Source organism: Grammomys surdaster, unplaced genomic scaffold (assembly GCF_004785775.1).
Source record: "Grammomys surdaster isolate TR1022 unplaced genomic scaffold, NIH_TR_1.0 239, whole genome shotgun sequence".
Taxonomy (NCBI): Eukaryota; Metazoa; Chordata; class Mammalia; order Rodentia; family Muridae; genus Grammomys; species Grammomys surdaster.
Window position 1 is genome coordinate 10,633,381 of NW_021604684.1, and position 27,449 is coordinate 10,660,829.

Sequence of the window (27,449 nt, forward strand, 5' to 3'; positions counted from 1 at the left end):
TTGAGTTTTGTCTGCTTTATTTCACTACATTAAGCAATAAGGCAAAACAGTAACCTGTTATTCATAAGTCAAGGAGTGCCTCTCACCCCCAAAGGGACCAAGAAGGATGCTCATTACACAGATGCAAGGGTATTTAGTGCAGTATGCCTATAACATGTATTTGGAACAAAAGAAAAATTTGTTTTCAGTGTGAATCAACTCACAAACCCAAAGTAACTTAGCCTCAAGCGTCCAAAATTGTAGTTTCAAGTGCTAAGGACACCTGACTCTTGTGTCTTGGTGCACACTGACTAGGAATAAGAACCCCGTACCTGATCTAATACAAAAAGGGTGACAGGTCACAATTCCTAATTCACCACCAGCAAGTGTCAAACCTTTTCTAAGAACACAAACAAGACCAGCTTGCACTAAACTTACCTTGAAACAGCCAACAGCTGGTATTTGTAAGTTAACTTGACTTCTTGAAGAAAAAAAAACAAAAAAACAAAAACTAAACAAACCCACAAGTGTTTGTCCCCCAGGAGTGAAGAGCCCCATTACTTCAATGTTTTCCTAGGGAATAAGTATCAGTGTCACTGTATAAAGGCAAACAGACAGACAACTGTGCCAGTCTCCACAATATGTGGACAATTGAGGCTATCTGCATGTTGATGCCCCACCTCCACCCCAAGAAGATGCTGAATAGCGGGTTCATAGTAGGCATTAACTTGAGGTTTTGTGGAGTTACAGAAAATCATCTTTCTATAGTTTGAAACTTGCAATTACCCAACTTTCAGCTCCAGCTTCTAAGAGGCAAACAGTTATTGTTCTCATAGTATTAGAGATCAGTATTTCTTCTTACACTCTAGTACATATATTACTCTGTGGGAATATTGTTTCATAAAATTGGCTTGATCTTAAGATCTTTAAAGAACAAAGTGTCTTTCAACAGCTTCCTAGGTGGTTTCTCTTAACTGGAACTAATAAAGACTATTTTCTATCTGTAGTCCAGATATACAGTCCTTAATACAAAACAAAACCCTCAGAGACTTAAAATGAAAACCAAAGCAGGGTTTGTAAACAGCAACTTTTTCTTCCAAGGTCTGTTGGCCACACACTGGGAGTACTTTTAAGGAAAAGTACAGCTGGTCTACTCTGTCAACTCTGATTTTAGAAAACATCACAGAAATTAAGGTTTGCAACTTAATGTTAGTATTTGAGAAAAACAGCAAGTTTAGAGTTAGGCTGGTATCCTGGCTACTTGCTGAACTTCTATGGCTTACAATCAAAATGGTCTCACTTCAGACAGCACAAGACATCTTATATTCAGGAAGGGAAAGGTTCTTTTTCTTTATGTCCAGCTTTGAATTTAAGGGATTGACAGTTAATTTGTCCTTCAACTCAGTGGAAAGAACACTAGTTTGGATCATGCTAAAAGTCTAGTTTAAAATGTTTTCTGCATCCCAGAAGTGATGCAGCAGAGTGCACATACAAACTGTCCTGGCTCTTTCTAAAAACCCCAACGTTAGAGCAATTCCTTGATTTATAGAACAGGGCAGCGAGCTGGACATGGTGGTAAGTATCTTTAATCCTAGCAGGTTGAGTTCCAAGCCAGTGAGAGCTACATGGCGAGCCTATCTGAAGAACAAACAACAAACAGAAAACAGAATAGAGAAGGGCAGATAGTGAAATACATAAAGGTTGTCTCCCCGTGGCAGCGTCAGCCCCTGGGTATTGTGGTTAATATTAAAACAAATGGAATTTCATGACATGTAATTGCTTGTCACTCAAATTCTTAAAAGTCCCATATACTAGTGAGGAAAATGACAAGCAAGTGACAGGTATACTGTGTTCCTTTGGAAGAAACAAAGTGCCTTAGGAAAGTGACAGGTTGCCCTGTCATCACAAAGTTAAAGACACACTGACAGTCCTACTTCTCTGTCAAATTGAAATCAGAGGCAAAGTGAAAGCCAAGGCTATGAAAGGTTATTACAGGGTTATCCTTAGTGGAATGCAGAAAGCCGTTGGAACACCGAGACCAGTGCTGCGCACAGAGACAAGGTCTGCTCTGGATTACCATCCTACGGTTTTCTGTCAAACTGTGACAGGCACACAGCACGTTTCTTAGGATTAAATCTAACGCCTCTTTGAGGAACAGCCACTCCTTTACTGGGATGGAGCTATGCTGTTACTCAACGTGCAGGGCTCAGAGAGACAGGCTTACTGGTGTCAACAGCAGTTACCCTGTGCTCCCAATCCTAGCCTGCCTCGATTCCACAGGATTCAGTAGTGATGGGTACATCTTTATAAACACGACTGATGAAGCAGCAGCTTCCACACTGTTAGGAGTTGTGTTGGTAACAGCTGTGTGTGGGATCTGCCCACCAGGTAGCTTTGTTTTAAGGAAGGAGAGGGCCAAAGCTTAGTTCCACGTGCTGAGTGAGCCAGATGACCTCTGTGCCCTGGTCACTCTCTTCCATCGGGCGGATGGGGGCAGCCAGGTTTTTAAAATCATGTTTCATCTTGAAGCACACGGTCACTTCCCCTTCCTCACGCTGTGGGGTGACTTTGATGAAGATGCCTACTTTGTTGGCTTTTCTGAAAGCTACAATGCTATGGAAAGAGAAGCACAGTATTAGACAGGCAATCGACAGTCCCCAGTCATTTCAGGGCACACTGGGAACCTCTGCTGTGACTGCCATCCTGCTGACCAGGAGGGAGGAGCTTCCTCAGGACCAGCTGAACTATTTACACTTGTTGTTCTGGTCTTTTTTTTTTTTTTTTGGAGATAGGGTTTCTGTGAAACAGCCCTGACCGTCTTGGAATTTGCTGCACAGACTAGGCTGGCCTCAAACTCACAAAGATCCACCTGTGTTTTGTTTTCTTTTTAAAAATTTTATTTATTTAATGTGTATGGGTGTTTTGCCTGCATGTAAGTCTGTGCATCACCATGCCCAGTGCCTGCAGAGGCCAGAAGAAGGCATTCAATTCCCTGAACTGGAGTTACACACAGATGGTTGTAGGCAACATCTGGGTGCTGGCAACTGAACCTGGGTCCTCTGGGAGAGCAGAGAAAAATAATTGTTGAGCTATCACCTCAGCCTTTTATAGTTAATGATTTCATAAGTAGAAAGGGAGGGCTGGAGAGATGGCTCAGTGGTTAGGAGCACTGACTGCTCTATCAGAGGTCCTGAGTTCAATTCCCAGCAACTACATGATGGCTCACAACCATTTGTAATGGGATCTGATGCCTTCTTCTGATGTGTCGGAAGGCAGCTACAGTGTACTCATCATATAAAATAAATAAATAAAATATTTAAAAAAAATATTAATAGAAAGGGAGGAAATTTTTTCTTTAAAACCCAGGCAAGAAAACCCACAAGTGAGCATTTTTAAGGTCTGACTCTGATGTCTCACACAAACGATGTCTTTATTGTTCAGTCCTAAGCATGTGGAGTAAAGGCCATGGAGCTGGTAGGCAGTGGGGCCTAGCTGGAGGAGGCAGTCCACATAAAGCATACTCTAAAGGTTACCTGCCCACTTCTAGTCTAGCTGTTTTCAGCTTTCTCTGCACCGTGTGATGCTTGTAGCCTGGTGCACTCACTGTCAAAGACAGGCGAAGCCTCTCCTACCTTTATGCCTCACCTGCCACAATCAACAAAGCTCCCTCTGAAATTGGAGCTAAATAACCTGTCCTTTCTTAAGCTGTTCTGTCAGGTATCTGGTCAGGCTCCTGGATCAGCTGACTGTGGTCTAGGACACAGGAAGATCACTTACTCAGGGTCATCCTGGAAGTCCTGGGGCTCTGCCAGCTCATCATACTCGGCTGCTGCATCCTTGCCGGCTAAGATGAGCTCTTTGGGAGGCACCACCACCTAAGAGCAAAAGAGAGGCCTGCTTCAGAAGAGCTGGACTGCAGCAGCGCCATCTACAGAGGTGAGCATCTGGACACGTTCATACTCTTTACAGGGTCTTAAAACACTGCTGAGGAGCTTGGGCATGAGAACACATAGAGGAAACAACAAGTCAATGAGGACTCCCTTTACGGGGGAGCACCGACACTACAGAGCACTGCGAGTGGTCCTGTAGGGGCTGAGTAGGGAGGAAGCCCTACCTACCTATGTGGCACTACTCTTAGGACTGAGGTCCTGGATTGGGTAGAAAAGGACAAAGTAAGCTGAGCACCATCATCCACCTCTCTGTTACAAGACTCAAAGAGACACTGTGTCCAGCTGACTTGAGCCCTGGCATCATGAGTTCCCTGCAGTGGTGGACTGAATCATCTGAAACTTCCTTAGGTTGTCTTGTCAGGACTCTGTTGTTGTCTCTGTGAGTTATTTTGCTACAGCCACAAGAGAAGTAACTAGTATAGCTTACTGAAGGAATTCAGCCAGGTCAAGGGCACAAGGCTGTGATGTATCTTTTTCCTTATTTTAATGTTACTTCTGAACATATGTCCTTTGCTATATTATTTTAAAAATAATTCCTGGTATATTTGAAACTATTTATTCCCTTCTTCCCTCTGTAGACACAAGGCCTTTCTGACACTGGGTGTACTTCTATTTATGCTCGTGGAGCACAGTTTAAATCCTTAAGTTGCAACTGTTCCATACCATGTTATCTCAGAGCCCAACAGAGACCACCAGCCATAGTCCTAAGAACAGCTGCAGGGCAGCGGTGGTGCTGGGGGAAGTGAGGGTGGGGGGACAGGACAGGATGGGACAGCAGCACATTAAGGCCCTGATCAAGGCTGCATCTACATTCCAGACCTTTTGTTTTCAGCCCAACTGGACCTACTTATCAAAGTTATTTAAACAGATATAAGGACATGTGTTACCTTTTTCTAGATATGATGCTAGTGAGTGAAATTAAAAGGCAGAAGAAAAAAAGGTGGGCTCCACTGGGAAATTCTCTAGTGCTGGAGTTGCCAGCACTCCTTCTACAAATGCTTGCTATGACTATCACACCGAGTTACATCAATACTACATACACTTCTCTTAAGATTGCCATCTACTTGACTAGTGGGATGGCTCAGTAATCAAAGTGCTCGCCATCACACCCAACGTCTGCATTAGTTCCTCTGGACCTACATGGTAGAGCAGAGAAATGACTGCAATCTCTATGAGCACAAAGTGTGCACATTTACAGATAAATACATATATGTAAAATTAAAAATTACACCAAACTCTAAGTGGGAAAATATAAAACACAAAGCTGCATTTCATTCATGAATTCATTCAAAATCATCTTAATATTTAGCCACTGCTATTCGTACTTTATGTAAGTAGAGTGGTAAATAGTGGGAATGTGAAGAGACATCTGCTCCTAACTAAAAGGAGATGACATCCCATGAGTCGTCAGGGATGAGTGTTAAACCGAGTGGAGAGGGTGTGGACATTAGGGAGATCGAGCAGGAAGGGATGCTCAGGTAAAAGCGAGCAGCACAGGCAGCTCCCCAACAGAAGCATCCACGCCCACTGCTGCAGCCATCACTGTGGCTTCATCTGGAAAGTGCCAAATGTGAGGATCTGGAGGAAGGTCACACCGAAGAACAGAAAGCAGTTCATTAAGGACTTCATCCTGAAGTCAGAGAGTTGCGCGTGATCAGCAGGCAGAGCAACTAATGGAAGAAGAATGGCCTGGTGGCAACAATGTGACAGGTGAGGTGATGTGTACTAAAGAGAGGAAGGTCAGACAGGTCTCTGTCTGAGACCCAGTGAGAACAATGAGGTTTGACAGGCAATGGCTGGGTGTTTGAGGACAAGATAAAATTAGGCTATAGAATGAAGACACTGCAGCACGGATTCTTTTAGGCCATGTCCAGTGAAGCCACTGCAGGTGATGTCAGGGTCTGTGGGAGACAAGTGCCCTTACCTTAGCCGTGCTGTTGATATTATCAGGGTCCCCCTCTTCGCACTCCAACAGAGTCACATGGGTAAGGTTCTCCACTGGATTTGTAAGAGTCAAGAGGACCTGGCTCTCCTGTGGAACAAAAAGAGCATCTTTCAGGTGTCATATCCCGACTAAGGACGGCTTTCTTAGGTGGACCTTAATGGTTCACAAAACACACAAAATGTTTCACAAAAATCACCCTGTTTTTCCAGAGCAACAGCACTTCCTGCTCCTCTACCTCAGATTACTCTAAGAGTTAGCTGATCTTTCAGTCCGTGTTAGTAATGTACCCTCTGAGGTGGCCATCTTACTAAAGAAGCTGGGCAGATTCTAGTTACTAGACCTGGACACTCTGAGAAAGGTTTAGTATCTAAATGATTGTTTTAAAGTTTGCAGTTCCTATCCCACTCTGACTGTTGCTTAGGGAATGAAGAAAACAAAACAAAAGACCCTAAATAAAACATCATAGCTTAGGCTAGTCAGATGTATTACTAAGGGGAGGAGAAAATGATACATTAAGACTATAAAACCTTTTAAAGATTTCCAAAATATGATCATGTAGCCCATTTGCTACTCTGGATATTGGTAAAATAAGGGATGCTATCAATCTTTTCATGAGCAGCAAGAAGGCAAAGAGCCAGAGAGGCTGCTGCAGAACAGTCACTCACTCATTGGTGCACAGAAGAGGACCTCGTGGAAGAAGGGCTATAGTACAGAAGAACCTAACAGACTCCTGGTACTGATGCATACATATCTGAATCAAAAGGAAAGCTCCCACTGGCAACAAGAGAAAGCTGCCTATCATCATCTTTCTTTTTCCTAGTTTTCTAACTTTACAGACTGTGCAACCTGCTTCTTACACATCCAACATGCTGTTGGCCAGTCTCAATTCCGTGATCACTTCAAACTGTCCTTGCCCTGCATCCTGCTTACAGCATTCCATTCCACACACATGGCCACCCACATACAAACATGCATGGGCACTGACATACCAAGTCTGGGTGTCAGTAAGTATGGTACTAACCTTCATGTAGCGAAGGTTGGGGATTGACATGATTCTCACTTCTGGAATATAATTGCTACAGATAAATACAAACATGTATTATTGTTCACTGGAGTCTCTTAAAATGATTATTTACCTTAAAAAACCCCACATACATTAAAGCTACAAAAAATATTAACTAGATCAAGAGAAAAATGAAGAACTATCACCACAGTAAGAGGAGATACAGGAAATCAAACTAACAATTAGTTCTGTCTGAAATTTTTAGGAGTCCAGCCTGTATGTATACAGAGCTGGGTTAGGGCTTATAGGTTTGTGCATTACACGTTTGGGGGACTCTCACTTAATTCACTTAACAAGGTAGCTGGTTACAAGATGCCATCTCAATAGCTGGAATTCTATATGGCTGTAAATGAATACACTCCTGCTATACACAGAGCCTTTTGCATGCCAGGCAATATTCTAAGTATTGTACAAGTGTTCCTCATGGCATTCACTTGAACTCTGTGAGATAGGCATGACCATCATTACAAAAAAGGAGATGCTGGGTGTGGGCAGGTATAGTATCGAGGTCCAAATCCAGGCATTCTACAGTATTCTTACTCTGGATTTCAAAATCTCAGGCTGCTTGAATGTTTGTCTGGACTCACAATTGCCCAGGTTCAAATGCCTGCTCTGTATTTATATATAGACCATGATGATGCTTTGTAAAAAATGGTGATTTGAATGTTCGCCCCCTATAGGCTCATGTATTTGAATGCTTGGTCTGAAGTTGGTGGAATTGTTTAGGAAGGTTTAGGAGTTATGGCTTTGTTGGAGGTGGTGTGTCACGTGGGAGGGGGCAGGAGTTTAGAATTGAAAAGCTTGTTTTCTCGCCCTGTCCCTCTCTCAGGTGTGCATTATTATATCCAGACAGGGTTTCATCATGTAACTCTGCTAGCCTGACACGTGCTATGTATGTAGATTAGGTGACCTCAAACTCAGTGACCCACACGACACTGCTTTCTGTGTGCTAAGATTAATAGCAGGCATCACCATGCCTATTTACATTAAAACAAACAAACAAAAACCTAAAACCACTATTATTATGTGTATTTGTGTGTGCATGTACAGAGATCAAAGAAGAACTTAGGGAATAGGTTCTCTTTCTACCTTTATATCGGTTCCAGGGACTAGACTCAGGTTGTCAGGTTGTTCTGGAAATGCTTTACCCACTGAGCTATCTAGCTGGCTGGCTCTCAATGTGCCTGCCTCCTTAATAGTCTTTCCTTTAATACACAGCCATTGACAGTCCTCAGTGAGTTAACACTAATTTAATCACCTTTAATCCATTCAGCGAGATGTTATCAGAACCAAGAAGTAAAATAAATGTTGTTTCAAAGTACGCTTAAATTTGCTATGCTTTAAATTTAATTAAAAAAAAGTCTAACTTAGATATTTTAAACTTGTAATAATGACCAGTCACTTTCCATATTACCAAAGAACACATCACAACACTGTCACTCTGTCACAGATAAAAACATATTCCTGCTTCTGTCTTCTTGGAAGCTAGGATTCCAGGATATGCTAGAATTTCAGATCACACAGCCTTGATTCTATGCTTACAGATATGCTTGAGACTTCATGCTATTCAAGTAAATGCAAAACCACAATAGGAATAGAAAGAAAAGACTATCTCTATGTGATTTTCCTTTTCCTCTTTAGATTTTTTTTTTAAAAAAGATAATCCCCATTGAAAACCACCCATACAACCTCAATCAACAACCTAAAATACTTACACAGCAACCAACTGGATTTTGAATTTGATAGATGTTGGATTAAATTCTGGCTTGCTCAAGTTGTGTTCACATTTCTAAAAAGAAAAGTACATGTCAAAGGGAAACAAGGATACACCTGAAGAGCCACAGAACCATTACAAGCAGACAGAAGGTAGTTACTACAATTTTATGTTCTGTCCTGTCCAAAGTCTTTAAATTCTAGAAGAGAATTTATGCTACCGATAACCAAAAATTATAGAACACACTTGAACCATCACTAATATCACAGCGTGTAGTGCTTAAAAACTATGACAATGCACACACCAACTTAGACAAGCACCACACTGGCTTCATTACATCACTGTACACAGCTGTTAATGTTCTCACTTAATAGACGCTCAAAATGGGACCCAAGGAGAAGTAACCTATATTACTTTGGAGATCCGTATGAACGGAATCAAGGAATTAAAACTGATGACTTACATAACCTTGTTAAAACTATTTTTAAGTAGTACAAAGCAGTGTCTAGTATAGAGAGTACATTACAGTGTTTGTTTCTCTCTGCAGAGCCAATTTAGACAGACATCTCTTGTTCTGTTTTCACAATACAAAAGGGAAATCTATACATTCTCTTGCCCTTTCTTTCTTACATTAATCTTGGAATTCCATTCCAGGACACACAGCAACTTCATCTTTAGTGTTTCATTGTAATGATGCCTGTAACTTTAACCAGTTAGTTGAGACAGACCTGAGTATTTCCACAGCCAAGAGTACTGGATGTCAGTCACTGTCCAATGTAGGATATGTCAGTAAGCCAATTTCCTAACGGACCAACGGGAAGGCCATTTACTATACTCTGACACATATCCCAAGCTGCTTATCTCTGCTATCTGAGGACTAGGAAACAGCGTCTCAAAGAAGTTCTTAATACACGTTTTTGTGATTACTGTGGAAGTTCAAGATCTTTCATGCTTACTAAGTACAGAATTTTCCGTGCTACCTTCCCTGGTTATTTTTATATTGCGCTACCTTGTATTTGTCTGGTTTGGACAGAGTGGTGGGGTTGTAGGCATGTGGGCTGCTTTCTATTGGATCTTCCTTTGCTGAGCTCCTTTGCTAATCATACACCTTATGAATAATTCTTAGTCTCCTGTCCTTTTTATTTACGTACAGATCATCTGTGGGATGGGAGCCTAAGTTTTACTACTGACTGTGGTCAAAGACACAATGTTATTTTTGTTTGTTTGCCTTGTTTGTCAAATAATCTCTTATTCAGAAATCATATATGAATAATTCTAAGTTTTCTCCTTCCATTTGCCTTTTAAGTTTTCAATTTTCCCATAAAATTTGCTTAGCCAAAAACTGTTTTTGAGATGAGGTCTCCTGTACCTGAGCTGACTTTGAATCTGCTATGTAGCTGAGGATGACCCTGAATATGTGATTCTTCTGCTCTGTTTTCTGAGTACTAGAATTATAGGCATGTAGTCCACACCCAATTTTATGGGGTACTGGGGATTGAACTCATGCATATTAGGCAAGTGTGGCACTATCTGAGCCATGTGCCTAACTGTCCTAGCAAATTTTAATAGTCTATTCTTTCCCCAATGTTCTATAATGCCATAATTAACAAACATCACTTTTTTTTAAAATTTAGTTTTTTTTTTTGAGACATGGTTTCTCAATATAGCTTTGGCTGTCCTAGACAGCCTGTCCTACTAGCTCTGTAGATCAAGCTGGCCTAGACTCTGAAATATGCATGTCTCAGCCTCCTGAGTGCTGGGATTAAAGGCATACACCACCGCAAGTGAGACTCTGTCTTGAAAAACAAGCTAGCAAGTAAGCAAATAAATAAATACTATCTGTACAACCTCAACTGTCCCTTCCTCTTTCCTGCTGAGAACTGAACCTAGGACCTTGTGTATGCTAGGTAAGCGCTCTAACACTAAGCTCAATCCCCAGATCTTGGCGTTTTGAGACAGGGCATTGCTATATAGCTCAGGCTGGCTTTGAAGTGAACATCCTCCTGCCTCAGATTCCCAAGAGCCGTGATTACAGGCATGTACTACCATGTCCAGCTCTCCAGCACTTTTACTCTCTCTGAATTCTTGTATTTGTGTTGTTTCTAAGTGAGTTGTAGCATTTGTTCAATTTATTTAGTTAGACAATCTATGTCTTTTACTTGTGTAATTAATTAATCAGTGTGAATGTGGGCACTTTTCTCCTTCTACCATGTGGGTTCCAGGGATCAAAGCACCATCTTGCTTGATGGCACGTGCCTTCCCACCATGAACCCATCATGAACGACATCTGAGCCTAATAAGAAACTTCTGCTAGGGCTGGCAAGATGGCTCAATGGTTTAAGTTCTTCCAGAGGACCACAGTACAATTCCTAGCACCCACATGGCAGCTCACAACTGTCTGCAACCTGGCTCCAAATGAGTTGACACCTTCACACAGACAGACATAAATGCAGACAAAACACCAATGCACATAGAATAAAAACAAAAATCATTAAGATGAGAAATAAAAAAATTAAGATTAAAAAATTAGCATCTGCTATATGGTCAGTCTACATTCTGAGTTATTTTTTGTGATAAATATTGGCCATTATGCCATTCATCCATATGTTTTAGCATTCATCTCCAAAAACATGAAAATAAATATTATCTCTAAGAAAAGAGTTAATTCTTTAATAACATAAAAAATCCTGTTAATTTAAACTTCTCAGATTGTACACGTTTTTCCTTGTTTGCCCCTTTTCCTCCTTCCCTTGCTCTTTTTGTAAGGATCTAGGTTATGCTCTGTCTGGATCAGGAGCTGCATAAAGTATACACAGCATGCTGGCTGCTATACACTTAAATCTCTTCAGTCCAGAGATACATCACTTAGTAACAGCAGACACTAGTCACATGCGGTTATTTAAATGAATGAGTTAATATCTTGGCTAATTTCACATTTTAAGAACTTGGCAGCCGTGTGTGACCAGTGGGTACCACCAGTCTGTATACGCCAGGCAAGGTACAGTGCATTACCAAAGAGTGACCACAGTACCACAGTATGGAATCTAACTCATAAAACTCTACTGTTTGTTCTGTAAATTCCTAAAGATTAAATTGTGGATTACTTTTTTTTTTTTTTTTTTTGCTTCTTCTTAACTAGTTTGTAGTGTTCTGTTTGGATTAGCGTAAAATGCCTTGCATTCTTTTGTGGGCTTACATTTTGAGGGTGCACTCCACCTTCAGATACTCTAGTCTCCGTATCTGTAAAGTAGGAACAATAGCAGCAGCCTCCAGAGTCATCAGGATTGAAACCTGTGTCCATTTTACCTGCTGTGTTCTCTGAGCTTTCTGTATTTACAATGGCTAGATACAATCATGTCTATCTGCCTCTCTCCTGTACACAGACAACTAACTCTACAGAGGAGTATTTACCCGACAGCGCAGGGACCGTTTGATCAGAAGGTGCTTGTGTCGTGGATACAGCTGTGAAGCAGAGACTGGCTGCAGGTCAGGCTGTAAGAGGCGCTGCTGAAGGGTGGTCACTAACAAGAAAGCAGAGACCAGGCTTAGTTGACAGTCATTTTCAAAATCAGACTTGTATGTAGGCAAAGAAGTATGCTCCTGAAGCAATATCCAATATGATAATAAGGTTTTAAGAATGAGTCCAATGTGTTTACTTCCAATAGGTTTCATTTTACTATTAGGAATCCCAAGCCCTGAGGGATGCAGGGAACCCCAGCACAAGCAGCTGGAGAACAGAGGAGGAAGAGAAGGACACAGGAAATTACCTTCGGTTAAGTTCACTGGTCGTGTGTAATAGTCTTCAGGCAGAGGTTCCACTTCAGCGACGGCCTGAGCTGGCTCAATCTTTACCTCTTTCTGGTCTTCTCCTTCTCTAAGGCTAAAAAATTAGAGGCAGTGACTTCCCAAGAGTCCTCTGGATTATTCCCAAAGTCCTTACCAATGACTGAAGTAGTAGGTATTCTTCTTAAATAGAATATCCTTTATTTTTTGAGATAGGGTTTTCCTGTGTAGCCCTGGCTGTCCTGGAACTCACTCTGTAGACCAGGCTGGCATTGAACTCAAGAGATCTGCCTGCCTCTGCCTCCCAAGTGCTGGGGTTAAAGGTGTGTACCCGCAGTGCTCAGCATATAGAATACCTTAAAGTTCGGGTCCTTTCTAACTCTAAGAATTTTTTTCCTTTTGGTAGCTTAAACAAAACAAAATAATCTTTTAAACATTCCTTTTGTTATGTGCTGCTCTCAATTGCTTGATGTCCAAACTTACGAAAGTCCAGCAAGTGTACTAATGGATGCACCAGCTCGTGGTCGCTGAAGCCTGGTCCCAAGACTGTACTTGTCCTAAACAAAGTTCAGAAACTCGCATTAGAAAGGCCAGTTTACACATCTTGTTATTGAAAGCAAGAACTAGGAGAGCATGGCATGGGAAGCTTGAGGGGAAAGCAACAACTAAAACAAAACCCAAACTAATAAAGCCAAACAGCTATTCAAAATCTACTTTTCTGTAACCCACATTTATTATTCTATTCCTAGAATAAGCAACAGAGACTAAAACTACAGTAAAACAGTCAGGGTGGACCACAACTGAGCTTTTAAGACTAGCCTAAGTACATCCAAGCTATGGTTCAGGCAAGAACTACATGATGTGTGGGACACATAATGACTGTCTGCTAACTTCTTCAGGGTTAGCAAGAATTGTAAAAGAGAACTTACCACTACATGAATAGTGTGTTGCTGTAGAGCCCCCACATAGCAGCAGGTTGCAACAGAGATAAAAAAAAAAATGAAGCATAAGATAAAAGCAAATGCATAAAGCCAGCAGGCGTATGGGAAGGTTGGAAGGAAAGAGAGCATTTAGTTCCAAGCCCTGTCCTAATATGTAGGTGTGGAGATGCTGATCGGGCCACTGGACATATCTGGGAACATTCATTTCCTTCTTTTGTAAGTGTAGGTGCTTTGCAAATATTTATGTTCACTTAAACTTAAATCTAAGTATTTCACATTATGGCTTTTGTGGCTTAGCTAAATTAACTTACTTGTGCAGTAGACACAACATGGCAAGTTATTTCACCTTTCTGAATCTCATTTCAAGTGTACAATAGGGGAGTACTATCAGCTTCACAGGACTGTTATGATTAAATAAGATGATATGCATTATGCATTTAGCACAGTGCTTAACATATCATTGACATTCAATACATGTTACCGATTCAATGTCAACATGTTAGGGCTCAAGCAAGTACAAAGAAAACAAATGTTCTATGAGAATAAATGAGACTTAGGGAACATCAAGAAAAATTCAGAATCCCAAACATTGCTTCTGTCTAGTAGTTATAAACTAGCAGAAACAGGCATCTACAGATAATCTCTACCAACAATTCCACTTGTACATAGCACCGTGTATTTAACCACACAAACACACTGTGCAGGGCCTGGGATAAAGCCTGTGAAAGAGTGCTTCCCCCAGCAGTGACAGCACCACCACAACAAATACTACGCATGTGTCAGCACTTTCCATCTCAAAAAAAGTAGGATGGGCAGGTGTCAAAATAAAAACAGACAAACAAAAGACTAGAACTGTGAAACCCCAGTGCCAAAGGTACATTACAAGGGAAGGCAAAATAAAATCTACTGCTCCACCACCTTCTTTACAATCTTTTTGTAATAAGCAAAAGCAGCAAACAGTTTGTATAGCCTAAAAAATTAAGCAGTAATTTTTGGGAGGAATAAAATGAAATGGAGCAACAGAGGAAGAAAGATAGATGCTTTTAGGAAAACACAAGGAATTTAAATAGAATTAATGACCCATGAATGCATAGCTGTGGGCTTACACGTCTGTACTGGAGGAATCGTTTTTGATACTAAGTACTTCTGCTGAGGGCACAGGCCATTGTGAACTGGTCACTGTTCTGATGCCTTATAGACCTTACAAAAGTCTTTCTCTGCCAAATTCTCACCGAAAAAGCCAATGGCATATAATTTCTTCGCCGTGCCAGTTTCTTGCGATCTCGTTCAACCTTTTCCTTCTGAGCAAGCTGCTGGTAATATTCAATCAACTTGTTCATCTACAAGAAATCAAAGACTGTATTTGTTTCTTGAAAGGACTAACAAAATCAATCAACTGCACTGACTAGAAATAAAACGAATAAAGAAACAGAAAAACTATGAAGTGGGCAAGTTTGTTCCTTTTCTGTAAAGAGAATTTTTTTCTTATTAGTGTTTTGAATTGAAATGAACTCTTCACAGAATGCCTGGGCTACAGGAGTCAGAATGCTGTCAGGGCACTGTGCTCCACACCTCACTACTCATCCCTCCTTGGTGTGACATTCTGTTAACCTCCCTCTACCACTTTCCAAACAGTGTCTCACCATGTAGCCTCGGCTGGCCCCAAATGCAGAGGTCCGCCTGCCTCTGTCCATCTGCCCCTTTCTGATTGATTTTCTTCATCATAGAGCAGCGCTAATGATAATCATTCATACAACATAAGGAATAAAGTGTAATTCTGCTGTGTCCTCTGTGCTGAAAACAGGCTTTCTTTTTCAGGTACCAGCCATTACCAGTTATGTCCTGACATGCTTCAGAAACACAGCAGATGATTCATTGTAAACCACCGATGCAGACACTTTTTATTCCAAGTATACTGGAGTTCCTATTCAACGTCTGGTCTACCTATCCATTACTAACACATCTACCTGTTCTTTTCAAAGGCTGGGCCTTACTGCATAGAACAAAGGTTCTAAAAGATATTTTAATCATTTCTTACAACAAGACATAAGTTGTCTTCAAATTAGCATCTTTTTTACAAACAGACTTATTTTAGGTGTATGGGTGTTTTGACTACATGTCTGTCTGTGTACCACATATGTGTAGTGCCTGTAGTGGCCACAAGAGGGTGGTGGATCCTGTTTGTCCTGGTTGGGATATTTTTTGTCAACTTGGTAAAAGCTAGAGTTATCCTGGAAGAGAAAAGTCAACTGAGAAACTGTCTCCATCAGACTGACTGTAGGGCATTTTCTTGACTAATGATTGATGTGGGAAGGCTAGCCAACTGTGGATAGTACCACCCCTGAGCAGGTGAGGTGTCCTTGGGTATGTAAGAAAGCAAAGTGAGCAAGCTGAAGGACAAGCGAGTGAGCAGCACTCCTGCATGGTCTGCTTTAGTTCCTGCCTTGACTTCTCTCAACTTTAGAGTGTGACCTGAGTTTTAAGATGAAATAAACTCTTTCCTCAAGTTGCTTTTGGTTATGGCCTTTATCACAGCAATTAGTTTAGACACCGAACTAAGACACCCTGGAACTGAAGCTGCTATGTAGGTGTAGGTACTGGGACTTGAACCCAGGTGCTTTGGAGAGCAGCCAGTGCTATCAACCACAAAGCTGTTTCTATAACCCATGCAGCTGTTTAAGAAGCATTAGGCTTCTCAAACTTCTTGGCCTACAAGGTTGGCCCTCAAATACCCTTCTGCATTTGCTGACATTACATTATACTTCAGACATGCTCTGTCCTCACCTTCCTCCACCCACAGGCTATTGCTCTGGTGAATTCTTTCCCGTCTGTCTAGCATCTCCAGACAGCAGCATTGTGCTCACATGCTGACTTCAATAGTTGAAATTCCCAAGAAGTGTTGACAAGGCACAGTTCTCCCTCACATTACTTGCAATAGGTACTTTTCTACTTTACCTGGAGCTGTTTTTTCCCTTTCCCATCCAACAAGCCAAAGATAGATTCCCTCCCCCTGCATCCCCCCCCCAACATGCACACATATGTACAAGTACTTGTTCATACATGCATGCTTTCTCTGTAGGTGAGCATCGAGGGAGCACACATAGCAAAGAATTCACGAAACCTTTATCAACCTATACTACCCACTAATATATGTGACAAAACCATTTCTCTACCTTCTCACCCTGGATACTTTCAGTATTTGTTTAGTTTTCAGTTTGACAGTACAGTGTGCATGTTGATAGCAGCTCCTGAGTTTCTTCCCACTGTTCTTAGGCAGAGGTTTAAACGGCCAAGTGCAAGTACATACTGCACAAATGTTCCATCCTGCTTCTATAGACAGCCATACCCGTCTAAGGGTATTTTCAAAATTAGCAGTGTCCTTAGGGCTGAAAGGTCTAATGCTCATATTTCCAAAATACTTGATCACAAGTGAAACTTTTAGTCATTGTTGGTTGTATGAAGAAAACAATAAAAGCCACTTCATTATTTTGAAATATAACTGGAACACAGAACCAAAACTCAAGTGTTTTCCATGAATTTATGTAACAAAGAACAATTGCCACTGACTTAGTGCGCCTCTCTGTGAGTAACTGAACCCCGGACACAAATACAGGTAGTTCTCAGCATGGGCCACACTCACCGCCTGCCTTTCCTGCTTCATCCTCTAAGGGTGTACTTACCTACTGTGTGTGAGAATTTTCAACCTCTAACGAGTGTACTTACCCGCTGTGTGTGAGGATTTTCTGGTTCTTGCCAACCACCGCTAGCTAGAAAATAAACATTAAACAGTAATTTTACCTTTTTATTTTCATAAAATGTTGCCTTAAAGTAAAAACATAAAAGTGCAGAATTTCCAAGAAAGAACACCAGAAATCTTATGGCCTGGCAAGCTAAGAAGAGCTCCTCCCAAGCCCCTTTCTTTCCAGTACTAGAGACTGAACCTAGGGCTTTGCCCACCATTGAGCAAGCCCTTTAACAACTCAGTCAAGTTTATGCAGAAAGAGCTTTTACCCACTGAGCCATCTCATCAATCTCATTTCTAAATGTTTAAGATAGAATCCTGTTAAATTGCCAGAGCTGGCCTTGTTCTGTGTCCCAGGCAAGCATAGATTTTGTAATCCTCCTGCTTCAGCTTCCTAAGTAGCTAGGATTATAGGCCTGGGCCTTGAGCCCAGCACAAGCTTATTTCTTTAACTATGGAGGTTGCTAATGATCAGCAGCAGCAGCACCAGTGACAGATGCACAGGGTCTGCTCCAGGCACCGGAGACACAGCATGGTTTCCTGTTCTCATAAGACATTCCGAAGTACAGTACTCTAACTGCTCCCATTTTATAGAGGAGAAATCCAAAGCTCAGAGCTATTTACAGGTCTAAAGTTATGTGGATAGTAAGTGGCAGAGCCAGGAATCCAACTCAGGAAGCAGGCAGAATCTAGAAATCCTGTACAAATTCTAAATAAGCAGTGCCGTAGCAATCGTATAGGCACATACAGAACAAAATCCTTCAAACTCAAAACCCATACAAACCTTAAAACTCTTGAGCATTAAAAAAATGTACAGAACTTGAGAAATAGACAATAGACTGAAACCTAAAACTAGCATTTCTACAAGCATACAAGTAGACCTTGGCAAAACTGGATTAAAATCTCTTTGACAGGAAACAAAGTACTAAGTATAAGCACACACGGGACACTAAGTGGGCAAGAGGAACCAGATATGGTAGTGTAGTAGGTGTCTATAATTCCAGTACTTAAGAGGTGAAGGCAAAATGACCTTTTTTTTTAAGTCTCTAAAAGAAAAAGGACAAAAGATCTGTAGGTATTTTGCTCAAGATGCTGTATGTGTGACAGATAATAAAGAAAATAAAAACTAGTCAGGTGTGGTGACTCATGCCTATAATTCGGAAACACTGGAGCTTAACACGAAAATCACCATTACTTTAAAAAAGTCTTTTTTTGAAATAAAAAAAGTGTAATAAGGTAAAACAAAACTAATTCATCAGTATTGGATAAAACAAATAAACAGAAGGAAAACAGCCCAAGAAAACATAAAATAATCAGAGATCCCTTCATCTGCACACTCAGGAATCCCATAAAAACACTGGACTAGAATCCATAATATAATATACACAGGGCCTGGTGCAGATCCAAGAATCACTATTTCTTTCAGACCAGTTTGGTACAGAGTGAAACTGTCACAAAAACAAAGCAAAATACAAATGAAGAGAGCAATAGCAGTAGTTGAGAACATGGTTGCTCTTGCAGAGGACCTCGGCTCAATTCCCAGCTCCCATGAGGAACCTTTCAACTGTCTAGAACTCCAGTTCCAGAATAGCCTCTTTTGGCTTCCACGGGCACTGCATCCATGTGACACATGTCGGCCAACTACCCATAAGGATAACATATAAATAAAGAGCTGGGGCTGGAGAGATGGCTTAGCAGTTAAGAGCACTGGCTACTCTTCCAGAGCACCTAGGATTATTGATTTCCAGCACCAACTCCAATTTCAGAAGATATAAAACATGTCACTGCCTGGCAGTGGTGGCGCACGCCTTTGATCCCAGCACTTGGGAGGCAGAGGCAGGCGGATTTCTGAGTTTGAGGCTAGCCTGGTCTACAGAGTAAGTTCCAGGACAGCCAGGGCTACACAGAGAAACTCTGTCTCGAAAAACCAAACCAAACCAAACCAAACCAAACCAAACCAAACCAAACCAAACCAAACCAAACCAAACCAAACCAAACAAAAGAACCAAAAAAGCCCAAACGTGTCACTAAACCTAAAGACTTGCGTTAGAGTCCCAGAACCCACATGGTGGGGAGTACCAACTTTTGAGAGTTGTCCTCTGGCTTCCAAACAGGAATACACACACACACACACTCACACACAAATAAACAAAAAGTAAAAATAAATTTATCAGGGAGATGGTAATATATGAGAATTAACTTGTCTGGCTAACACAATATAAATCAGATTTAAAAAATATTTGTGGAATAAAGCTTTCACTTGCATTTTCATAACCTGCAGTTAAAATGAACACTTTTGTTGTTGTTTTTCCCCATTAATTTATTTATTCGTTCACTTTACATCTCAATCCCAGCCCCCCTCTTTTGCCCCCTATTACTTAGCTCTTCCTTACCCACTCTCCCCTTCTTCTCTGATAAAGGGGAGGCTGCCCCAAGATGAGCACCTTTTAAGATGATTATTTTTATGTTCAGTTATGACATCCACTGTTCAACTCCTTTCCTGTGTTCCTTCTAACTCTCTTGAAAATTGATAAAGGTTCTGTAGTTTTGGTTAGTCATCTTTAGTCTGTTATTTCTGAGCTCTGGTTTTCTAAGTTGATTACTTTTAATTTTGTCCATGATGTTTAAATTTCAGATTTAAAAGAAGCAGATTTTTGAGGCAGAGTTTCACTTAGCCCAGGATGGCTTTGAGCTCTAGGAAGGCAAGAATGACCCTGAGTTTTTGATACCCCTCCCTCTACCTCCAAAGCTCTGGGATTATAGGTGTAAGCTACTATACCTGGGTTAAGCAGTGCTGGGAAATGAAGCCAATCTTTCATAAATGCTAGGCAAGCATTCTACCAACTGGGCTACATCACTAATCCAAGAAGCATTGTTTTTTTGTTTTTGTTTTTTTTTTTTTAAATATTAAGTTTGATTCTAGAAAAGTATTAGATTCATAAAAGCTTCTTTACCAATTCTACAAAAATTAATAGTATTATTTTATCTGAGATGAAAAACTATAATGTGGGGTTGGAGAGATGGCTTAGCAGTTAGTGCACTGGCTACTCTTCCAGGACCCAGTTTCAATTCTCATCTCACAGCTGTCTGTAACTCCAAAGCGTTTGACACCCTCATACAGACAAACATGTAGGCAAACATTACCTCACATGAAATAAAAATAAATCATTAAAAAAGTTAAACAAAAAACCCAAAACAACGGTAACATCACTAAACTTCGATACATAAATGTGAGGATATGAGTACACAGAAGACTTAATGACAACAGTTCTGAACTTAGTTCTACCGCCCAACAGAGTACACAGCTGAATTACAGCACTGACAGTAGTACAAAATCTCATGTTTAAGTATGCCTCACTCACCTACAGATTTGTCTGCCATGCCCACATCTCTAGACGTCCATCGACAAAATCCACAGGCCAAGTAATAGGCTTTCTTCATGGTGGTTTTGGCTGGGTCATCGGGAAGCTGTGTGGAGATGCTTGTTGCTCTGGTGGAAAGGGTGTGCATGCATCCCGGACAGTCAAAGCAGTTGGCACATCTGTGACAGGACACACACAGCCCTTCACTCAGCCAGCTCTTATCAAGCACCTACTATGTGCTGGACATGGTTTTACTTCAAGATCTCTCAAACTTTTATCTATCTTTGAGCACTTTCACTGGAGAAATTTTTACATAATCTTGTGAAACAGGTATACAAATAAAACGTTTACTGCTAATAGATCAAGAAAAATTTAAAATCATATGTATATTTATACATATAATTTTACCATTTATTAAATGTGGAGAGCTTTTGAGGCTGCCTTCTAGGTATTTGGCAAGAATCTGACACTGGGCCAGGACACAGGAGTAACAAAGAAGCAAGCTCAAGATCTTGATCATCTTGGTAAGTCCCTCAATACCATGGGACTTTGTTTATTGTCTTGTTTGTTCCTTGACTGTTTTTGTTTATTGTCTTGTTGTTCCTTGACCTAGAACTGACCTTATTCTTTACATGGACTTAAAATTATATAAAAGCAGACTGGAGAAAAATAAACCCGCTTCAGCCTCAGCACTGGCTGGAGTCATGTTACAATGTTGTCTGTCTTTTTCTTTTCAATCCTCACTCCCTCCCTTGAGATCCTGTTGACTGAGCTGGCAGGTCAATTAAAGATATAGGCAAATTTGTATACTAGTAAGTATGCTTGTTTATTTTTACATAATAAATTAAATCTTTGCTAAAAAGTTGATAATGCAGGAGAGTGTTCAATGCTTTTCAGAGTTGGTATTTTTTTGGTGTATATATTAAATTTTCAATTTTAGCCTTCAAAGTAGCAGGTATTCTTATACTTAGTTTTTGTTTACTTTTCCCCAACCCTATATAATAATAATAATAATAATGCTTAAGTCAGCAACTCAAGTTATGAAATAAACCACTCTTATACAATACAAGCAATAAACCCACAATTTGATACACGCTGAGAAATGATGGTAGAAACATGTTGTCTTTGAAACGATTAAGCTAATGTCTGTATTCTAGCAAAGAACTTTGTATGTTCTGGAACAACTGCAGCTGTCAGTACACTAGTCTCCCTGTGAGCTGATGTGTCTGTCAGGCAGCACTCAGTGTGGCATCAGGAATGCCAAGTCCACAGGCTGTGCTCAGAGTCAAGGCCATAAGAGGCCGGGCAGTGCAACGTGTACACGCCCTGCTGCAAAGACCTCATTTACTACACGCTTGACTCTGTTTCAGAAATCTTTCACTATTGTCAACTTTTAAAAGTCCTCACATCTAGTCACATGAACCTATACATGGTCACAATTCACAGTTTAGGAAACTATGGTTCAAATGTTAAGAATTCAAAAGACTCTCAAGGAAAAAAAATTTTTTTTTTCTGGGTACTTTCACCAAGTTTAACATTTAAGAAGTACTATATATTCACTTAAGAACAAAGCAAAACAATTACCACCAAAGCTTGTGACAAACTAAAGCCCAACTCCATCTCCTCTACAGAGAAAAATCAGTTTCTAGATGGAGTTTACTATTTCAGTTTCTTTTTATGCCTATAGAAATCAGAGATTTTGAAGAAAAAGACAAATATCACAGTTTATGCTGCTAGAGAGGAGAAAGCATTGTATTATAGAAAACAGAGAGCCAACAACATAAGCAACTGTGACACTGGATTTGGAAAATTACTACTTGACTGCTGTGCCAGAGCTGAAACAGACACCACCATGGACAGGGAGTGGCTTAAAGTGGTACACTTGCAGAGCTTTCTGCTTTCTTCTGAGATGCCCACAGATAACATTTCTCCTTAGGAGCCCTGGACCCTGGTGCTTTTTGCTGTTGTTTGTTTGAAACGAAGTCTATATAGTTCAGACTGGTCTTGAACTTGAGATCCTTCTGCCACTTGCTATAAGTGACAGGATTACAGTTGTGAATTTTGTACTACTGTCAGTGCTGTAATTCAGCTGTGTACTCTGTTGGGCGGTAGAACTAAGTTCAGAATTACAGGATCAGCCACACCCGATTTGCCCTGGTTGCTTTTGGGACTCCTACAACCTGAGAGTATCAAGATTTTACCTGCAGCATTATGCAATGCCTATTATCTGTTACAACATTATCTGTACGATATTGTGCAGTGTCTACTGTCTTCAAATAAAGTAAATAATACCACCTACCTTACAGAGTCACATGAGAATTAAGTGATAAATTAATGTATAGAAAGCATACAGTGCAGTTGATTCTCAGGAGTAACTTCTCAGATCAGGAAAGACAAATAATAGTGGCTCATAACTACAAATGTACAGGAATATGGCCGCTAACCAGAATTCTCACACCAGGCTAAACCTGGCATTAGCAGTAGCAATGGACACACCTAGCAGCCAGGTCATGGTTCCTAATGTCCTCCACTGAAAAGAACCACGGTCCTTTGAGAAATGACAAATTCTAGTTAGAGGCAGAATATATAAACTAAACCTAAAATACCTTAAAGTACTGTTTATCACAGTACTGGTAAGAAAATGCTCAAATTCATAGAACAAGATACTGCTCTCTTTCCCAGTGATGGAGGCAAGACTAGAGGGGTTCAGGAGAAAAGTGCAAGAACTCCTGGAAGCTCTGGGATAGAACTCAAGGGAGAAAACCAACAAAATAAAGCACTATCACCCCTGATGTATAAAATATATATTCATGAGTAATGACTAAATAAAGAGGCAGACTATGGAAGAAAACCCTGAACAATTAATGCAGATACACTTTGTGAGGGGTGCCTAACTCCCACTCTCCTGTCTACTTATAAAAACATCACACAAACACTGAAAGCCATTCTATGAATACTGCCCCAGCATCCCTCAGTACTTTCAAAGGCATCAAGACCAGAGAAAGTCTAAGAACCAGGTCCAATCACAAGAAGCCTATGGCGATGTGACTAGTACAATATTGTTTCTTAACAAAAGGAGAGAGGACTGCACTAATTTCAAAATAATTCTTAATCTAGAAGTCTTCTAATATAGAATTATATTAAAAAATAAGATCAAAGTTAGTTTAGGCAGTGATGATGCTCAAAAAATGAAAAAAAAGGATTGTTTAATCCTTTGTGTTTCCTTACGCAATTTTAAAAACAACTATGGTGTAACCGTAGCACTTAGGCTAGGGGAAATCAGAATCTGAGGTCAGTCTGGTCCATGGAATAAGACCCTGTTTCGTCCCCAATATCTTCCAAACCACCCCAGTGTAGGGGAATGCCAGGGCTGGAAAGTGGGAGTGGGTAGATGGGTGGGGGTGCAACCTCATAGAGGCAGGGAGAGGGGGGATGGGATAGGGGGTTTCTGGAGGAGAGACCTGGAAAGGAGATAACATTTGAAATGTAAATAAAGAAAATATCCTCAAAACCAACAATAAATGGAAACCAGAAAAATTTGTCCTGTTCTTACCTATTCTTTTTTAATTTGGCTTCAGCTGATGGCATGTTTTCTAAGCAACTGGGACAATAATGTGAGTCCACCTATGAGGAAATAAGAAATGAACGAAACTCATTAATAAAATATGCTATATCTCACCAAAAGGTCAGACCTCACTGATCTGGGCAGAGGTGTTTGGGGGAAGGGAAGCCAAAAACACCTGTACTGTTTACAACTTGGCAATTATCTGTCTGCTGTTTGCTTTCCTTTTAATCCCATTTTTTCCTTTCTGGTATTTTCTGCTCCTTGTCATCAAGGTGTACGTGTCAGCTGTGTCAGGACTTGACGATATGCTACTTCAAAGCTTCCAGATGAATCCATTAAAACTGCGAATGGAAAGCTGTGATCAGCAGTCTCCCATCGAGTCTGGCCTCAGTTGTGTATGGAAAGACGGTTTGTGGTGAGGGGCACTTGCTGCTCTTGCAGAGGACTGGAGTAGATCCTCAGCACTCACATGGTGGCTCGTCGTGTGCCTTCTACTGACCTCCATGGGCAGCAGGCATGCACACAGGGCACAGATATACATACAGGCAAAATATTCATACACTACATCTTAAAAAAAAAAGGTAGCCCTTAAAGACATTAAGTTTTCTCACTAGTTATGTAATATATTTACTAAGAATTATTAAAGTTTCCATGGATATAGCCAGCCAATTAGAGGTCTCACTCTTAATTGCTGTATGTGTGGTATGCGTGCAGACACATATGCGGCAGTCAGAGAAAAATCTCAGGTGCCGTAACTACAAGCACCACCCCCTGCCTCCCTTTTTATAAGACAGGTCTCTCACTGGTCTGGGACTTACCAAGTAGATTAGGTTGGATGGCCTGCAATAGGATTACAGGCCACTGTGCCTAGCTTGTAAGTATGTGTGTTCTAGGATCCTGGGGATTGAACTCATGTCTTTGTATCTGTAAGCAGTTTACAGATTGTGCTACCACCTCAACCCCCAAATGAGAGATTTGTATTTGCTTGTTTTACACTTATTTTGTGCATATGTGATGGGGGAGGTGGCCTGCAGGTGTGCTCATGTGTGGATGCTGAGGATAACTCACAAGGCTTGGTTGTTGGCTTCCACCATCGAGGTCCTTAGACCTAACTCAGATTGGCAGTCTTGGCAGCAAGAGCCTGTACCTGCTGAGCCAGTTCTTTAGACCCCAAATTAGAGATTTTCTTTCCTTTTTTTTTTTTAAAACAAACAAACAAACAAACGAACAAAAAAACCAATTGAACAACACAAGTATCGTATTTACTGTATTTAACTCAAAACAGTTTTACATGTTAGCTCCACTCTTTAAAAAAAAAGTATTTTAAGTAATATTAGATTTTATTTGATAATTACAGAATTCTTGCTATCACACAAAGTGCTAATGCAAAAATCCAAAAAAACCCCACATATATGACACAAATATGTAAGTATGTATAAATAGGACTGGATTTCTTACATTCTTTGGTTTAACCATTCTTAATATTTTGGAATGTATCCCCAATAAAATAAGTATCATGTGTAAAATGGTTAACACTATAGGACATGTTTTCACATGCATTTCACCACCCCCCCCCCCCCGCCCCCCCCCCCCCGGGATCCTAAGTCTCTGATCCTGGTCTTCATCTCTAAATGACTCTGTAATCTACAACAAACATTCTGTGTTTGTTTCCTAACCTGTACTTTTGGGAGTGGGGCATGAGCCCAGAGAGTCAAGACAGCACATCTCACTGTAGCCCAGACAGTCCTATAAATTACTATGCAGCTCATGCCCGCCTTCAACTTAAAATACTTCTCTTGCCTTAGCCTCCCAAATGTTAGGATCATAGGCCTGAGTCACCCCTAGACAGCTTTTTTCCCTTCTTGCAACAACATGCACTGTCAACAGCTGGACGTGGTACAACAGTGTGTACATTTCTTTCGGCATTTGGGAGGTGAAGGCAAGAGAATCAGGGGTTTAAAGGCCAGCACTGGCTACACGGTAAGCTTGAGGCTAGCCTGAGCTACATGAGACCTTGCCTCAACAATCCCCCACCCTATCCAAAATCTTCCAAACCCAAGCCACCATCTTCATTAGCTGGAAAAATTATGTAAAGTCCCTGTCACAAAGTTGAATACTGAATAAACAAAGCTATTACTAGTATGAGCTTTCAACAGACTGAGATTCCCAACAGCAGGGTTTATTATGCTTCACTCATTTTTAATCCTAGCAGCATGGTAGACAGACAACTTCTATAAAAAGCTGCAGAAGGTTTGGGACTTAATTGGGTGCCTTTTAAATCTTTAAGCTGAATAATTCTATTCCAATGACCGTCTGGATCTGTGACTAGAACGCTGAGCTTCTTTTGCCAAAGACTGCTCTATGCATTTGCCACTCAAGTCAACCTATCAGTCTTCTTGCTTTGGTCCTTGCTTGTCCTGGCTCAGGAAACTGGGCAAGCTGTTTGGACAGGGTCCCGGTTCTGATAAAAAGAGGGGTCAGAACTTCTCAAAATGAGGGCCACGACCAAGAATGGCTGTCTGCTCCTTCCCCTAATGGTAAGAAGAGAGTTTCTTCTGCCTTTCAGTGACTTGAGCTAGACATTTAGGACCTATCCCTCAGTCCTCCACTCGCAAGTCCCACAGGAGACCGCAGGGTCCAGGGCAAATCATCCAGCTAGCTACAGACAGCTCTAGAACAAGAGGATCTATCTGCTCAGCCCCACCCGGAGCCGCCCCCTTTTCCAAGTGACTATTCACAAGCAAATGAAATCGCAAACCCAGCTGAATGAGGGGGCACTTGACCAGTCAGCAAGCGAGGCACACGATTTCCCCGCCTCTCCCGGCGGAACTTCCCGCCAGCCGCAGTGACAGGAATGAGCACCCCCGCCCCGACGCGCAGTTCCCGCCGGACGGTCCAGTTACCTCGTGCGACACACATTCCAGCGATCGAAGCTCACTGCAGTAGCGGCAGAAGTAGAGCTGTGAGAGCGGGGCCCGAACCTTTTTTTCTCCTTGGACGAGATAGAGAACCCTCTCTGACTGCAGCAGGGACGCCATCTTGGTGAGGGAGGAGCCAACGCCCGGCGCACCCGTCACGTGACACAGCCCGGCGCTTCCCTCCCCGTGTCTCCTACGTCTTTTACGTAGACGTAGACGTAAGCTAAGCCGACCCTGCGGGACTTGGCGATTTAAGTGCGCGTGCGCTCCCCATGTTTGGGTTCCCACCCTCCTCGTTTCCGGTAGCCTTGGCTGCTATGGTTCTCCTGGGTTGCTGTGTCGTAGTCCAGTTCAGACAGGCCCAGTGCTCTTCTTTGTATCATACAGAAGTAAGGCTGCTGTTTGTTGTTTTGTACAACGGCCTCTTCCTACTCCCACCTTCTAGGCCAATATTCCATCTTAACTGGAAAGCCGAGTTACAGCAACA

The 27,449-nt window shown here is 41.3% G+C and overlaps 1 protein-coding gene across 1 annotated transcript; it reads right to left on the bottom strand.

Annotated features, from left to right (window-relative positions):
* On the bottom strand, positions 1 to 27,102 carry Dctn4 (dynactin subunit 4). The gene is made up of 13 exons (XM_028774271.1): positions 26,948 to 27,102; positions 24,033 to 24,103; positions 20,480 to 20,658; positions 17,099 to 17,142; positions 14,608 to 14,715; positions 12,918 to 12,991; positions 12,419 to 12,531; positions 12,063 to 12,172; positions 8,653 to 8,726; positions 6,896 to 6,950; positions 5,854 to 5,961; positions 3,757 to 3,854; positions 1 to 2,592 (listed from the first exon to the last, which is right to left on the bottom strand). Exons 1-13 carry the CDS (start codon positions 27,080 to 27,082, stop codon positions 2,379 to 2,381), a joined length of 1,383 nt encoding a protein of 460 aa, XP_028630104.1. The 5' UTR covers positions 27,083 to 27,102; the 3' UTR covers positions 1 to 2,378.
* Positions 27,103 to 27,449: the final 347 nt, after the last annotated feature.

What these genes read in the sequence shown, in the direction of transcription:
- Dctn4 (XM_028774271.1), bottom strand. Translation starts at nt 27,082, where the DNA reads ATGGCGTCCCTGCTGCAGTCAGAGAGGGTTCTCTATCTCGTCCAAGGA. An exon ending in AAAATCCTCACACACAGCGG is followed by an intron (nt 14,716 to 17,098) that starts GTAAGTACACTC and finishes GATTTCTTGTAG; the next exon opens with ATGAACAAGTTGATTGAATA. An exon ending in CCAACCTTCGCTACATGAAG is followed by an intron (nt 5,962 to 6,895) that starts GTTAGTACCATA and finishes TTTGTTCCACAG; the next exon opens with GAGAGCCAGGTCCTCTTGAC.